The 15,457-nt window shown below is 48.5% G+C and overlaps 1 protein-coding gene across 3 annotated transcripts in view; it reads right to left on the bottom strand.

Annotated features, from left to right (window-relative positions):
* SPTLC1 (serine palmitoyltransferase long chain base subunit 1) overlaps positions 1 to 15,457 on the bottom strand; it is a 53,398-nt gene that overhangs the window by 5,018 nt on the left and 32,923 nt on the right. For 2 of the 3 annotated variants that reach the window (XM_047830534.1, XM_047830536.1), the window contains exons 7-13: positions 15,230 to 15,359; positions 13,413 to 13,502; positions 8,911 to 9,018; positions 6,866 to 6,961; positions 5,697 to 5,793; positions 4,607 to 4,661; positions 1,178 to 1,295 (exon numbers count right to left, since the gene is read on the bottom strand). In XM_047830534.1, the coding sequence (XP_047686490.1) occupies positions 1,178 to 1,295; positions 4,607 to 4,661; positions 5,697 to 5,793; positions 6,866 to 6,961; positions 8,911 to 9,018; positions 13,413 to 13,502; positions 15,230 to 15,359 (694 nt within the window). The remainder of the gene's footprint in view (positions 1 to 1,177; positions 1,296 to 4,606; positions 4,662 to 5,696; positions 5,794 to 6,865; positions 6,962 to 8,910; positions 9,019 to 13,412; positions 13,503 to 15,229; positions 15,360 to 15,457) is intronic. The other variant, XM_047830535.1, reaches the window with a different exon arrangement.

Here is a 15,457-nt window from a genome sequence, read left to right as displayed (position 1 = left end):
GTCGGTTCCCGTGAAAGAGAGTCTGTCTTTGTCGAGTTTGCAGAGCCGCACCCGGGGCTGTGGGGGGGGGGGGGGGGGGGGCCCTGCAGCACCTGGGCCCTGGGGAACGGACGCTGCGCCAGCCGAACTGCTCATCACCTCACACGGTTCCTGAGATCCCCTGAGCCGGGGATCTCACGTTCTGGGTCTGGTTCCATTTTAAAAGCTGACGGACTCCAGAAGGCCACCAACTGCACGAAGCCCTCCCCGACCTGTCCTTCCTGATGGCACTTCACACACTGGAGGAGGGAGGGCGGCTAAGAAGCCGAGATCGGCCTCAGCCCCGGTCTCCATACCGAGTAGCCACACCACCGCGGAGAGACCCGACCTCCCGGCCACGGTCAGCCAAGGGCACACGACAGACAACAGCCATCATCCTGACGTCACGGTGACCTCGGAGCAGAGCCCCTGGAAGGGACCGCCAGGACAAGCAGGACGAGAAGGCAGAAAGAAGCCTGCCCCATTCCCAGGCGCATGCTAGCCGCACTGCAGTCGGGGGAAAGGCAGGGCCGTCCCAGCACGGGTGCTCACGGGGTCCCAGGCCCTTCCATCCAAGCGTGAGCACAAGCAGCATGCGGGGGGAGAGGGGGGGCGGAGGGGGCAGGGCTCCAGGGAAGGGGCCGGTGGTCTTCCCCAGGGAGGCGTTTCTTAGTTCATAATGAAGTTACAATTAGTAGTAAAATCACTTTCAGGAGACACAGATATTTAAATCAACCTCCAAACTAGGCCTGGTGAAGAAGCGATCTTTCTTCCTTTCCAGTTCCAGTCTCAGCTGCGTTGGGGGTTCACCCCAGACACCTGTCCAGTGCTGCCTGTGACCAGCACTCATAATGCCAGCCCCACCCACAGGTACGAAAGCCTGGCTTTGAAAATGCCGTGCGAACGGGTTTTCTGGAAGGCTAATTATGTAGAGCGCAAGGAAAGTGTATTTGATACAATGGAGCGCAGAACACGACAACTTCAACGCGAGCGGAACCTGACCGGGCAGATACGGTGCGGCCTGTCAGCACAGATGGGCCCCGAAGGCCCGGGGACCAGAACGGTTCCACAAGAGGGCTGCGTCCCGGGGCAGAGAGATCCTTCCTAAGACGGGACACAGAAGACGCTGCTTGGGCTCGGGGTACAACTACACACTTACGTGATTCACAATCTCCTGAAGAAGTTTAACATCTTCTTCTCGAGACCCAGTGCTCTCTTGTAGCTGCAGGTGAAATGCGGGAGAAAATGACTCCCCCACCACTTTTAGCCCAGAAATGCTGCAAGGAAACACACAGCGTAAGTTCCTTCCGGGCGCAACGGTGTCGCGCAGAAAAATAACTCGAAGTCTGCATTCATGAGCGGAGCAGAACCCCGTGGTTTTCCCAGGCGGCGTCACACGGCGGGGCTCCGATCCCACAGAGACAGCGGGGATCCGTGCTCCGGGCGGTGCTCCCTGGTGTAGACGCCCCTGCCCCTGCAGGGCCCGCTGCGAGTTGGCGGGAAGAAGGCTCCCTGTCCTGGCGGACGTCACTGGCTCACACAGCACAGAAAACAGGAGTCATCCCCAGGCTTCCACCGGGAGGGGAGGCCTGCGGGCCCTGCTCCCGCCTCCCCGCCCCCCCAGCTCTGGCGGCCCCTCCTCACACACCCGCTGGGTCCCGAGGCCTGGCCCTCACGCCCTCTCCTCATCTGCCCCTCGCTCTGACTTCCACTGCTGGCTAGTAAGCCGGGTCCGGCCCCAGGATCACCTCCTGCGGCCTCCCTCCCAAATCGCTCCTTTCGGGAAGCGTCTACACATTCATTTTCTATTACTCTGCCTCCTTCACGACTACTCACTGCTCATTTATCTTGTTTCCTTGCTCATTTATCTTGTCCTTCATAAATGATAGAGATGAGTTCTAACACTAAAGACGCTGCATCTTGACCACCGGAAGTATGATCAGGTTACGAAGTTCCTTTCTTATTTGCACGTTTACTGTTAAGTTCTACTTGGATTATGATTATTTTCATTTTAGGATTAATAGCACAGACATCTGCAGCTTCTCAGGGAGGGAGAGAGATTCCTTTAGGCGTGAAATCCCGTGTTTTCAAGTCATTATTACAGACGTCATGAGGCTCGCACATCAGGTTCATTTACAGTCCGTGTTTATCCCGTGATAATAATAGTTTGATTTTTGACCCACCTGCTAGACTGACTACAAACGGTGGCATATGACTGTCGGAAACCGAGCTGCACATTTTAAATCGCCTTCATTACCCAGCTTCCCTTAGAAAGATCTGCTTTTCCCTCAGAATATAATGAGCGCAAGCAGCACTTTCTAGTACACGGGATTCCTTCAACATGTTTAGGACTCGGTGAGCTCTCCTAAATGACCGTGTGCCAAGTATCAAGGGAGGTGCGAGAAGCTAACTTCACTGGCCTTTCAGACCACCAACCAAGACCGGTAATCTGGGTCTCCCTTCCTTAAATGTAATATGTCCTACAGGCTTCTCAATAAACCAGGTAGCAGCACAGTGCAGAAAAATACATCATCAAATAGGGGTTTACTCCAGAATGCAAGCACGGTCTAACAGGAGACAATTCTAACAGTGAAATTCAGCATGAGACAAGTCCATGATTTTTTTGAAAAGTCTCCAAATCTAGGAATAATCTGATCAATGCCACCTACAAAAAAATCCCGTAGTACAACGTTTCGTACTTTAAAACAACCAACTGAGCTACCCATGCGGCCCTGATGGTTTCACACTTAATGAAGAAAGACTTTTAAGTTGGAAATGACAGAAAATGTCTATTACTACTATTACAGAAGATGTCTAGCGACCTAGAGCAACGCAGTGAAAGAAAAAAAGAACTAAGATGTTTAAGAATTTGGAGGAAGAGAGAATAATTACTGCAGACAATAGGACCTCTACGTACATCATCACACACAGAATGATACAAACGTCTAGAATAAATAAGAGCTTGGAAAGACTGCTGGAGATCAGATCATGAGGACACAGCACAAATGCCAGAGAAGACTGGCTACCAGCTGGCGGGAAGGTGGGGTCACGGGAAAGAGGCAGTTAAGAGAAGAGAGGACAGAGTGTGCTTGAGCGCTAATCAAATCGCTCGGAACGGGTGACGGCAGAAAGGGGATGGCCGAAGGCGCTGAGTCCTTACGGAGGAAGAGCTATGACTGCAGGAGGCAAGCCCCCCAGCCCACCCCCCGCCCCCGCCCCGGCCGTCACACCGGGGAGGAGCGGTTTGGATGCCCGTGTGCGTGCACGTCTGTGACGGAAGATGTGGCGGTCTGAGTGACAGCATGAGGCCGGGCTGTCTGCCAACACCGGGCGTGGGGCAGACAGGGATCTGGGGGCTTCGGAGGAGAAGACGGGAGGGCGGAGGAGGGCTGGGCTTACAAAAGGGGCACACTGCTACCACCGGACAGAATGAAGGGCGCTTCGGTTGGTGTTCCTGAATCTGCAGTGGCTCCAGTGTGCCGTGCTGGCACATTAACATTTCATAAAGCAACACGAACAATGGCTCCCAACCATAAATCATGCAAGAAGAACTTCTGTTATTATTGTGCAGACACACCCAGAGCGGTAATAATTTCTCCCCTACTTTCTCTGAACAGCCGCGATCTGCTCATTTATTCGCTGTCCTTTCCTTTTAGAGAAGCTTCTAGTTCCCACATCTGGCAGTAAGTGGGACTTTCATGACTGAAAAGACATGTTTCCACCTTGGGAGAGACAAAAGGAAACACCTGGGCAACTGAGATCATTTTCTGTAAGACCAGAAATCTGCCTGAAGGCGTCACCTACCTGAATTTTTTCTTAACGCCAGAGCAACCTTAAAGAACTACTCTTGTGTCATTAAGACAAACACAAGCCAACACTCATAGGGTTCATTTCGATTTCACTTGTTTTTCTTCACTTAAAATAAAACTTAATAATTTTCTAAAAAGTATGGACGATATGAACCCACCCACTGTCACCTAATGACACAGCATATAATGGTATCATTTTGGAGAATCTTTCCTCGTCTGTATGCATAAATGAGGAAAGATTCTCCATGTTGACCCGAGTTCTTACTGGTGATAGCGTGTTTGGTGCTTATCTTCACCTCTGTCCCTTATATACTGTTATCGATTAATGAGCTTATATCCCTTTTAGAAAAATAAAGTCACGGTTCGTTAAGGCAACAACAAAGCAGGGCACCTGGGTGGCTCAGTCAGTTTCGTGTCCGACTCTCGATTTCGGTCCAGGTCACGATCTCATGGCTGTGAGATCAAACCTCACGTTAGGCTCTGCAGCGAAGCGTGGAGCCTGCTCGGGATTCTCTCCCCTTTCTCTCTGCCCCTCCCCCTGCTTGTGCGTGCTCTCTCTCAACAAATTATAAGTAATAAAATAAAACAACAACAAAATGATGCTCTGGTTTCAGGCCCACAAATTTGAAAGAACCGAGTTCCTCATTTCTTAGCCGTGAGTCAAACTGATCCAAGCCTATTAAATACACTCAAAACCAAAGAGGTGGCATTCAAAATTTTTCACTAGTTGTCTAAACGTGGTACAGACTTTAAGTTCATTGAAAATATAGTTAACTTACCCTTGTAGAGCTTTATGGATTCGTTTGCACTTTTCCCTCAACACTGAAAAAATACCTGTGTGAAAAAAAAATATTTGGAAGATGTGATATTACTAATCGAAATGTATCTCTAAAGATGTTTAGTGTTCAAGCTCATCAACTTAAAATGCGGCCACCCCCCCAGGGACAGGAGCGCCTCTGGAGGCCCCGGCCCGGTCTCGGCGTGCTGCCCTCACACCTCCTCGCCCGCTCCGAGTGCAAGCTGGGGGAGGTTTCCCACAACAGAACGAGGGCTCTCGTTCCCATCAGGAGTCTGTAAATAATCTAAGAATAAAAGGGTGCAGATATATTACTTATTTCTGGACCCTTAACGATTTGATAAAAGATAAGACGCTATACTACCGTTTACTATCTTTTCTTGGACGTTTTCACCTCACGGAAAATTAAAAAACTAAAACATGTGACCAAGAGGCACTCGTGCTGGGCCTTCTGACAAGCAAGCCAATCGATGTGCACACAGAAACACGTTTCCTGATTCTCTGAATTAAAACCAATATTAAACATTTAGAGAGTTAAAGAATCTTAAGCTTAGAAATAACCGGGTTAAGGCCTGCTTTTCCATTTGTTTCAGGCTCTGTGAGGAGGTGCCACCCCAACCTAAGGCCACATTTGAAATGTAATCAACCTGGCCTACTTAGGAAGCTTGAACGGCCGGTGAACCGGATTTGGCTTCAGTACCAAATAACGAGTCAAAGGCTGAAGGAAAACCTGGGTAAGCTATAAATTATGTGCAGGGGCACCCGCAGCAGCACACTTCAGCTAACTTCTCGAATGACAACAGGCCCGGAGCTGACCCCTCCTCCTGGTGTCTCCGCCCATCCGCCCAGCCTGGGAGCCGGCCCAGCCCTCCGGCCGGGAGAGAAGCCCACACCGAATCCCCAGAGCTGGACGACATCCCAGCCGCGATTCTCCCCACAAACGCCAGGCAACATCATCCGGAGGCACCGACGTCTGGTGCACACGCCCCTCCGGCGAATGCCTCCGAAAGCGCGCCAGCAGCCTGGCTGACGGGAGCCGTGAGGCCCGGGGTCCTGGGGGCAGAAGACTGTACCTGGGTTCTCCTCCATGATGTTGAGAGCCTCGATCGCAGCGGCAGCCAACAACGGGGGCAGCGAGGCTGAAAAGCAGTACCCCTGGCCGGAGAGTCGCTGAGAAGAAACAAACAAGGAAAAGACATGAATATACTTCTTTTGGGGGGGGGGGGGGGCTAAAAACCCTAAAGGCACCAAATCTGCACGACCTGCTAACTGTGTGTACAAATGGTAAAGTGGGAGGAGCCATGCACGTGTAAAAGATCCGCGTAATAAAAACGAGACCTTTTTAAGGAAGATATTTTCCAAATACAAACATGTCGAGTCATTCTCAGACAAATCGACTTTTTATTTACTTACTTAGTTATTAAACAAGTTTCTTTAATCTTTATTTTTGAGACAGAGAGAGTGTGAGCAGGGGAGGGGCAGAGAGAGGAGGAGACACAGAATCCAAACCAAGCTCCAGGCTCCGAGCTGTCAGCACAGGGCCCGACTCGGGGCTCGAACCCACAGACCGTGAGATCATGACCTGAGCTGAAGTCAGATGCTTAACCGACTGAGCCACCCCAGCGCCCTGACATATTGACTTTTTTTTTTTTTTCCAACGTTTTTTATTTATTTATTTTGGGACAGAGAGAGACAGAGCATGAACAGGGGAGGGGCAGAGAGAGAGGGAGACACAGAAGCGGAAGCAGGCTCCAGGCTCCGAGCCATCAGCCCAGAGCCTGACGCGGGGCTCGAACTCCCGGACCATGAGATCGTGACCTGGCTGAAGTCGGACGCTCAACCGACTGCGCCACCCAGGCGCCCCATGACTTTTAAATAAAGATTGCGACAAACCAAGTCAGAGTGAAGCTGTGTGACTGGAAGTTACAGCTGAGTAACTTTTTTTTTTTTTAATTTTTTTTTTTTTAACGTTTATTTATTTTTGAGACAGAGAGAGACAAAGCATGAATGGGAGAGGGTCAGACAGAAGGAGACACAGAATCTGAAACAGGCTCCAGGCTCCGAGCTGTCAGCACAGGGCCCGACACGGGGCTCGAACTCACGGACCGCGAGATCATGACCTGAGCCAAAGTCGGCCGCTTAACTGACTGAGCCACCCAGGGGCCCCTGAGTAACTTCTAACACAACCAGGGGGCATTAGTTTCACGAGCTACTGTCTTTTTTTTTTTTTTAAAGAACCCACCTGATGGTCAATTACAAAAGATCTGCCACAGCAGAAACCTCCAATAGAAGCGAGAGAATTCTCCATGTTGGCACTGATAAGGTCAATATCATCAATCTGCCAAAAAAAGCAAGACGGTGGGAGTTATTCCTCAATTTAAAGAAAAAGTAAAGACCGATGTCAAGCCTGCAGACAAAACTACAGCACTGATCACGTTAACATCTTGGTTCAAATGAACCACCTCTGTGCCGATGAAGGATAAACCATACAAAACCTGTGGTCACAAGCACGGAACGTTTCGAAGCGTGCCTCTAACGAGGCCCTTCGGCAATTTACCCCCAGTGGAAGGACAGAAGGAAATTAAAAGAAGAAACCCAAAGCTGCTTAGTACTACAAATATTCTGAGGTTCAAAATCAGTCATTCCTGTGCTTCAACGAGGGTCTAGTTGGCCATGCCCCCAGAAGGTACCTGGGGTAAATACGAACAAATCTCAGAGTTTTGAACACTTTATCCCTACGCTCACCTTTTCAAAAATGCAAGGGCAGTTTTTCCAAACATCACGGCAACTGATTCTTTGGCCACGCGGAACCGGGCAACGGACAAACCCCACCGTGCCACGGGGCCTTCTGAGTCGCCACCGTCTCCTCAACTCGGTGCTGCCCTGACTCCATCCTCCCGCTCCAGCCCCGGCACCAAGGTGCACCTGGGCACACAGTGGCCACTCAAAGCCACTCACTGATGCCATGATGGTGACTGGCCCGATCCCACCTGGGGCTTCTCAGTGGTCCAGAGACCCAACAAGGAAACCTGTTGGCTCTTACTTTCTAAAAAAACCTTTTATTATGAAAAATGTCAAACACACACAAAGGTAGAGAGGACAGAATAAACAACTCTCATCACCAGATTCAGTCACTACCAGCTCATGGGACAGTCTTCCACATACAGCCTCCTCCTGCTCTCAGCATTTCTTTAGAGCAAATCCCCCAACTTCTTAAGAGTTTCATCTGTAAATACCTCAGTGTGCGTTTCTAAAGGACGTGGACCCTTTCAAAAGCATAATCACGAAACCATCATCACACCTAACAGATGAAAAATTTCTTAATATTGCCGAATACTCAGTGTTCTAATACCTGCCTCACAAAGCTTGTTTTCTGCAGTATCTGCCGGAATCAGGATCCGATCGAGGTCCATCTACTCTGCACTTCTGCTCAGTGCATTTAATCACCAAATAGCAGTCTGCCTCTGGGGAAGGAGCATGCGTCACTCTAACTCGGGATACTCGCTCTGCTCCGTTATCGGTCGTGAGATGCAGATAACCTAAGGTGACTTCGTGTTCTTTAGTTCAACGTTTTGCCAGAGATCGGAAAGCTCTGACGCACAGGATCTGCAGAAAAGCTCCCCTCAGCTCCAGCACACAGGGGTTGGTGAAGACAGGCTCTGGGGGCGGGCCGACGCTGCTCCTCCCCGAGGTTCCAGGGGCTCAAGCCGCCGAGACTGGGGCAGGTGGGGCTCGTTTGAAGAGAACACGTGACCAACTCCCTCCAGCTCTCTGGGACCCGAGGCTTGGTGGCGCGTCTGCCGGCAGTGTTTCTGACTCCGTGTCTCCCTCCGTAGAGAAGTCACGGCCATCTGACACCCGTACGCAGAACCCAGCGAGAACACACAGTTGTAAATATCGGAGAGAACACCCTTTCACTGCCCCCGTCGTATTTTCTAAGGGACTACGTTAGGGAAGTCTTACTGACTTTAAGAAACACACGCAGGCAAGTTTATCCGTTTCTAGAGAAAAGACACGGAAAGCCAAGATCAAACGCTACAGGCTACACAGACCGCATCCTAGGAGGCACCGCCGTGAGTTTCCAGGCTCTGAGGGACGACAGGCCCTGGTCTGGTGGACCTGGTCCCCTGTGGGCTCAGTGAAGGGACAGAGCCCAGGGTGGCACGACCCTGCACGCTGACGAGGAGCACTGCCTCGTGCCCGTGGTATGTGAACGTGGCCGGCAGGATGGAACCGCATGGTTTCTGCATGAGGACACACCCCAGAAAAGGAGCAAGGGGCACTTACGCTGATTCCAAAATGTTCAGTGACTCCTCGACCATGTTCTCCAAGGACTCCAAACGAGAGGCTTTCCTCCAGAAAGATTCTTGCTTTGTATTTGTACTTTAACTTCACCTGAGTGGCAAACAGAACGCAATGTTAAAGTGCTGGTGACCAGCACCATCAAGAAGATACTGGGGAGAACAGTGACACCTAGGAGGGAAAAAGCACATCTGGTCCCCAACACTGGTGGGTCTGTAGCTGTGCACCTGCCCGCTTGCTGGGCGCGTCCCGAAACCCCGAATCAACACGCAAGGCAGAGTGCGGAGCGGCACGCACGGAGTCACTCGACCTGCCTGTCCCCAGCTGAGTCTGACTCCTGCCTCCGCTCACACTGGAGACACGTGTCCTTTTCAGCGTCTATTTATCACTGTGGTTTTTTGTATCTTGTGCTTTTGGCCGGTGGTTCCGGTTACGACGGCCCAGCACAGCGCTGAAGTGCGGGGTGGCGATCTGAAGCGCCAGAAGGCTGGGATGCGTCTCACGGAGGAAACGCGTGTGTTAGAGAAGCTTCGTCCAGACATGAGTTACAGTGCCGGTGGCCCTGAGCTCAACGTGAACGACTCAACAGTATGTATTAAACAAAGGCGTTTTTAAACAGAGAACACAAATACTGAGCAACTGGGGGCAGTGCCACGACCAGACGCTCGCAGCAAGTGGACGGCACAGTCCTGCGGTCGGCAGCTCGGCACCTGTGGCCCGCTTACGCACGTTTCTCAGAACTACAGCTCAGAACACGGCCACGTACGCACGTTTCTCAGAACTACAGCTGGCCCTTGCACGGGTCTGTTTAGATGTGAAGTGTTTTCAATAGATACAGTCCAGCACTGTAAATGTATTTCATCTTCCTTACGATTTTCTTAATGTTTTCTTTTTTGTAGCTTACCTTAAGGATATGGTGTATAATACGTATGACATACAAAACACGTGTTAATCAACTGTTTACGTTATGGGTAAGGCTTCCAGTCAATAGTAGGGTATTGAGTTTTCGGGGAGTCAAAAGGTATGTGGATTTTCAACTGCATGGGGGTCTGCATTGTTCAAGGGTCAAATGTGTCATGATGGTGAAGAGATTGTATTTTATTTATTAAAAAGTCTTTTTTTTTATAATGTTTATTTTTGAGACACACACATACACACACACACACACACACAACATGAACAGGGGAAGGGCAGAGAGAGGGGGAGACACAGAATCTGAACCAGGCTCCAGACTCTGAGCTGTCAGCACAGAGCCCGATGTGGGGCTCGAACTCACGAACTGTGAGATCATGACCTGAGCCGAGACCTGCAATGAAGTTGAGCCACTTAGGCGTCCCAAGAGACTGTACTTTAGATGCTCTAAACTTAACAATATAGACAGTATAAGGCCAATTTTTAAAGACAAAATTGTAAGATCTTATGAATGTAGACAGTACGTGTTAAATACTGGTCTGAGTATACATAAAACTCCTGAGGAAACTTCCCTCAGTGGCCTTATGCTTTAATTTGAATTCATGGCACTGTTTTCTTAATTCAGAAAAAGTTTTCATTAATATGCCTTTCAATCTGTTTTCCCTCTGCTTTCAGGCTTGTAAGTCCTTTCCCTTCGAAGGTTTAGATGCATCCTTTTCTGAATGTTCTTCTAATTACTTCATGTTACTTTTCCATGTACATGTTAGGAAGCTGAACATATGTATGTTTGTATAGCTTTTTCCCCCTATTTTTTGTTTTTAATTTATTTTTTGAGGGAGAGATAGTGTGAGCGGGGGAGGGGCAGAGAGAGAGGGGGACAGAGGATCTGAAGCAGGCTATGTGCTGACAGCAGAGAGCCTCATGTGGGGCTGGAACTCACGAAGTGTGAGGTCATCACAACCTGGGCTGAAGTCGGACACTCGACCGACTGAGCCACCCAGGTGTCTCCCCCAAATGTTTAACTGATTTACTCTTAAATGATATGAATGTGATCAGTTCCACAACTGAATTAAAATACAGCGATTATCAACCACTAGATATAGATGGATTTTTATTAACAATGAATAAGCTAATTTGGAGAGAATTATACCTTTGCAACACTGTTTTCCATCCATTAGTATGTATGAGATATTGTATGAATGAGACAATTTCTAAAAATCATGTTTCGGGGGCGCCTGGGTGGCTCAGTCAGTTGAGCGTCTGACTTCAGCTCAGGTCATGATTTCATGGTTCGTGAGTTTGAGCCCCGCATCGGGCTCTGTGCTGATGGCTCAGAGCCTGGAGCCTGCTTCGGATTCTGTGTCTCCCTCTCTCTCTCTCTCTGTCCTTCCCCTGCTTGTGCTCTCTTTCTCTCAAAAATAAACAAACATTTAAAAAAAATCATGTTTTAGAACACATTTAAGAATATTATGCCAGTAGCGGTACACAAATAGACAAGTCGGTGAAACCAAACAGGAATCCCAAAGTCATAATCCTGTAATCTTTACATATTCAATGCTAATATATACTTGACCTGGTCCTTATGCTTTATATTTTGTTTCAAGGCTTGGCTGTATATCTATCCATCAGTACTGCTTTACTGTCGTAGCCCTAAAAATGCAATTCTGGTATCTTCTGGCCCACTATACTATCTCCCCCATATTATTCTATCAGTCTTTGACACTCACAAAAACAAGGGAAGGAAAACCAATACAACACATCTCTTTCACTGATATTTAGAATGTGTCTAGATTTCCTCAAGAAACAGTAAAACACTTTAAAAACAAGATATGAAATCCTTATTCTGAATCCTCATTCAGTTGATGGGCTCAGACTCAAATTTTAATGGCTGAATTCAAGGGTGGTTCAACACGGGAAAATCAACTATACTAATAGGATGATGGAAGATCACATGATCAACTCATCACCTGATTCAGAGAAAGCGTCTCACAAAATCCAAATCTCTCATGGTACAAACACTCAACAAATCAGGACTAGGAAGGAACTTCCTCAACTGATAAAGGGCATTTATGGAAAACCATAGCTAATATCATACTCCGTGGTGACAGCCTGACAATCTTCCCCCTCTCACCTCAGTCTACACTGTACAGAAGGTTCTAGCCAGAGCAACAGGCAAGAAGAGGAAATACAAGACATCCAAATTGGAAAGGAAGTAAAACCACAACCACCTCTATTCACAGATTATAGGAGTTTATATATAGAATAAGACCCATAAAAATACTATTTGAGCTAGTAAGTTCAGTAAAAGTTCCAGGATATAAGATCAAAACACAAAATCAGTTGTATTTCTATAAACTATCAGTGAACGCTCACCCCCCAAATCCCATTTATAATAATATCAAAAAGAATAAAATACTTAGGAATAAATTTAACCAAAAAGATATAAGATCTGCACAGTGAAAACCACAAAACACTGCCAGAGAAAATTAAAGAGGATCTAAATAAATGGAAATACTCCCGTGTTCATGGATTTGAAGACTTAATATCAGTAAGATGGACAAACTTTCCACAGCAATCTACAGATTCAATACAATCTACAGATTCAATATAATCCTGATTCAATATCAAAATCCAATCTCTATCGAAATATCTATTATCTGTCAAAATCTCAATGGCTGTTGTTGTTTTGTTTTTTTTTTTTTTTTACAGAAATGGAAAAGTTGATCCTAAACTTCAAATGGAATCTCCAGGCACCTCAAATAACCATAACAATCTTACAAAAGAACAAAATTGGAGAACTCACATGTCTCGACTTCAAGATTTACTATAAGGCTACAGTAACTGAGACAGTGTGTACCAGCATAAGGACAGACATACAGACAAGTGGAACAACCCTGAGAGTCCAGAAATGGTCATAATCTCACGGGTTGTGAGTTCGAGCCCCACATCGGGCTCTGTGCCAACAGCTCAGAGCCTGGAGCCTGCTTCAGATTCTTTGTCTCCCTGTCTCTCTCTGCCCCTGCCCGGCTTGCGCTGTCTCTGTCTCTCTCTCAAAAATAAACATTAAAAAAAAAAAAAAGAAAAAAAGCAAGAGTTTTACAAAACACATCCTATATGATTTCATTTACAGGAAATTGCACAAAAGTCAAAACTACAGGCACAGAGAGCAGATCGACGGTGGTCTGGGGCCAGGGCTGGAGGTACTGACTACAAAGGCATATGAGTGAGTGAACTTTCTGGAGAGAGCGAAACGTTCTGTAACTTGACTGCAGCGGCAGAGATGAGGGTGTACAAATCTGCCAAAACTTACCAAACTGTGCTGACAGTGAATGGATTTCATTAGCGTGTCAATTACACCTCAATAAAGCTGGTTTTAAAAAGCTGAGTCTTGACTACCCTTTAAAGACCGGGCTGGCATGTAATGTTAATGTACTTCCCTGGTATGGCCTGAATGTGCTCCTGAGACCCGTCAGGCAAAGCGGTGCAGATGCGAGGCATCACAAGTGCTCAGGGACAAGAGGCATCACCGCCCGACAGCCCGAGTTCTAGAATCTGGAGTGACCGCGGCTGCTCACCAGCTCCGGGAGAGGACAAATGGTTCCCGTGTTCATGTACAGCCCCTCCACCACGATGAAACGTCGTGTGACCCGAGCCTTGCGAGGATTCTTTAAAAGACAAAAACAAACAAAAAATGACATTTTATTTTATTTTATTATTATTTTTTTTATTTTTTATTTTTTTTTCAACGTTTATTTATTTTTGGGACAGAGAGAGACAGAGCATGAACGGGCGAGGGGCAGAGAGAGAGGGAGACACAGAATCGGAAACAGGCTCCAGGCTCTGAGCCATCAGCCCAGAGCCCGACGCGGGGCTCGAACTCACGGACCGCGAGATCGTGACCTGGCTGAAGTCAGACGCTTAACCGACTGCGCCACCCAGGTGCCCCAAATGACATTTTAAATTTCAGTAATTCCAAATGCAGAACCTGTTAGACGCTCCCTAGCACTCCCATCTGACAAGACTGATTCAAGAAGTAAACAGTCCGGATGCGTTTCAAGCCCAAGGTTTCGGACCCGATTATTCTGAGATGAAGAAAGTGCTTTCTTCTCTCATGTTTTTCAGTTCACGCCATGCACTAGGTGACCGCGCACACGCACGCACGCACGCACACGATTTAGGCACTCTGAGAATGACTGAGAAGGGGCCCAAGGGAACTTCCTGGGGAGATGGCAGCGTTTTAGGTCACAATGGAGCCCTCACAGCTGGGTTACCCACTGGTCAAAATGTATGCCTACGATCTGCTCACTTCAATGTCTGTGAAGTTCACCTAAACTAGAAAGAACTGGAGCGCCTGGGTGGATCAGTCAGTTAAGCGTCCGAATTCAACTCGAGCCACAATCTCGCGGTTTGTGAGTTCGAGCCCCGTGTGGGGCTCCGCGCTGACAGCTTGGAGCCCGGAGCCTGCTCCAGATTCTGTGTCTCCCTCTCTCTCTGGCCCTCCCCTGCTCTCTCAAAAATGAATAAGTGTCGGGAAAAAAACAAACTAGGAAGAAGTGAGGTGGGTGAAGGCAATCATCACCAGAGACGGGGTCGGGAGACGCAGAGGCTCCGGTGATTCGAGAACGGCAGGGTGTGGCTACCAGAGCTGGGAGGAGGGTAGGGGCTGCACTATGCTCCCGTGCTTCCTCTGAACCCGCCAGAGATTTCTCATGATCAACACCTAAACAGACGAACCCTGCTCTCCATCTACCAAAACGCAGACAAGACCCTTTCCTTCCTTACTACTGGGTCAAGTAAAACTCAACTGTGCCCTCATCCAGGCACGTCTGAGGGGGCAGTGTAAACGGGCTGCGGTGCGGAAGGCAGTCGCGCGGGGCAGGTGGCTCGCACAGGCGGAGCTGCTCGGAGCTCCAGGGCGAAGGTGCGGGAGGGAGAGAGAGTCAAACTGTTCACATGTTCATAAACGAAGATGCGCCGCTGTTTCTTCCAGTTACCGGACACGTGACTTATCCTGATATAAATAAACCTATTTCGAATTCACGAGGTGCGCCCTGCTCCCACCCTAATGAGCTCCGGTGTTATTTCTGCGGAGTGGAGAGCGAGCCCCTCCCACCCCCACCGCCAAGGGCGCGCGGTTTCTGTCTCTTTTAGAAAGCTGCCTGGATTGCCTGCCCGCAAATTTGCCAGCTGTAATTACGGCAACGACGAGGCAATTACAATCAGACCCGGCTCTCCGACACGAAGTACATTTATTTAATCAGCAGGAATGCCCTCACTTCATATCCAGATGCGATCCGCAGGCAAGTTTTCATGACAAATTACCGTTTCATATATGATTTAGCCGGTTACCGAACACAAAAGAGCTGTATAATTTTCTTGCAAAGAATCATACCTTTTGATCTTCGATCTCTTGCTCTTTCAGTAGTCGCTCCAGGTCGGCCATGTCGTTATGCTTAAATAACTGAATGTCACTACGTGACGCCTGTAATCCTTTCTGAATAGCAAAGCACGCGGCTCTGTCCCTGCAAGGAAGAGAGACCCGCAAACTGGGGTTTAACAGCCTCGTCACCATTCTCGGGAAAGGAGAGCCTGCTCTGGGCCGACCAGCACCTACCCGTCG

Source organism: Prionailurus viverrinus, chromosome D4 (assembly GCF_022837055.1).
Source record: "Prionailurus viverrinus isolate Anna chromosome D4, UM_Priviv_1.0, whole genome shotgun sequence".
Taxonomy (NCBI): Eukaryota; Metazoa; Chordata; class Mammalia; order Carnivora; family Felidae; genus Prionailurus; species Prionailurus viverrinus.
The sequence above is the reverse complement of the archived record's forward strand: the minus strand, read 5'-3'. Positions and strand labels throughout refer to the sequence as shown.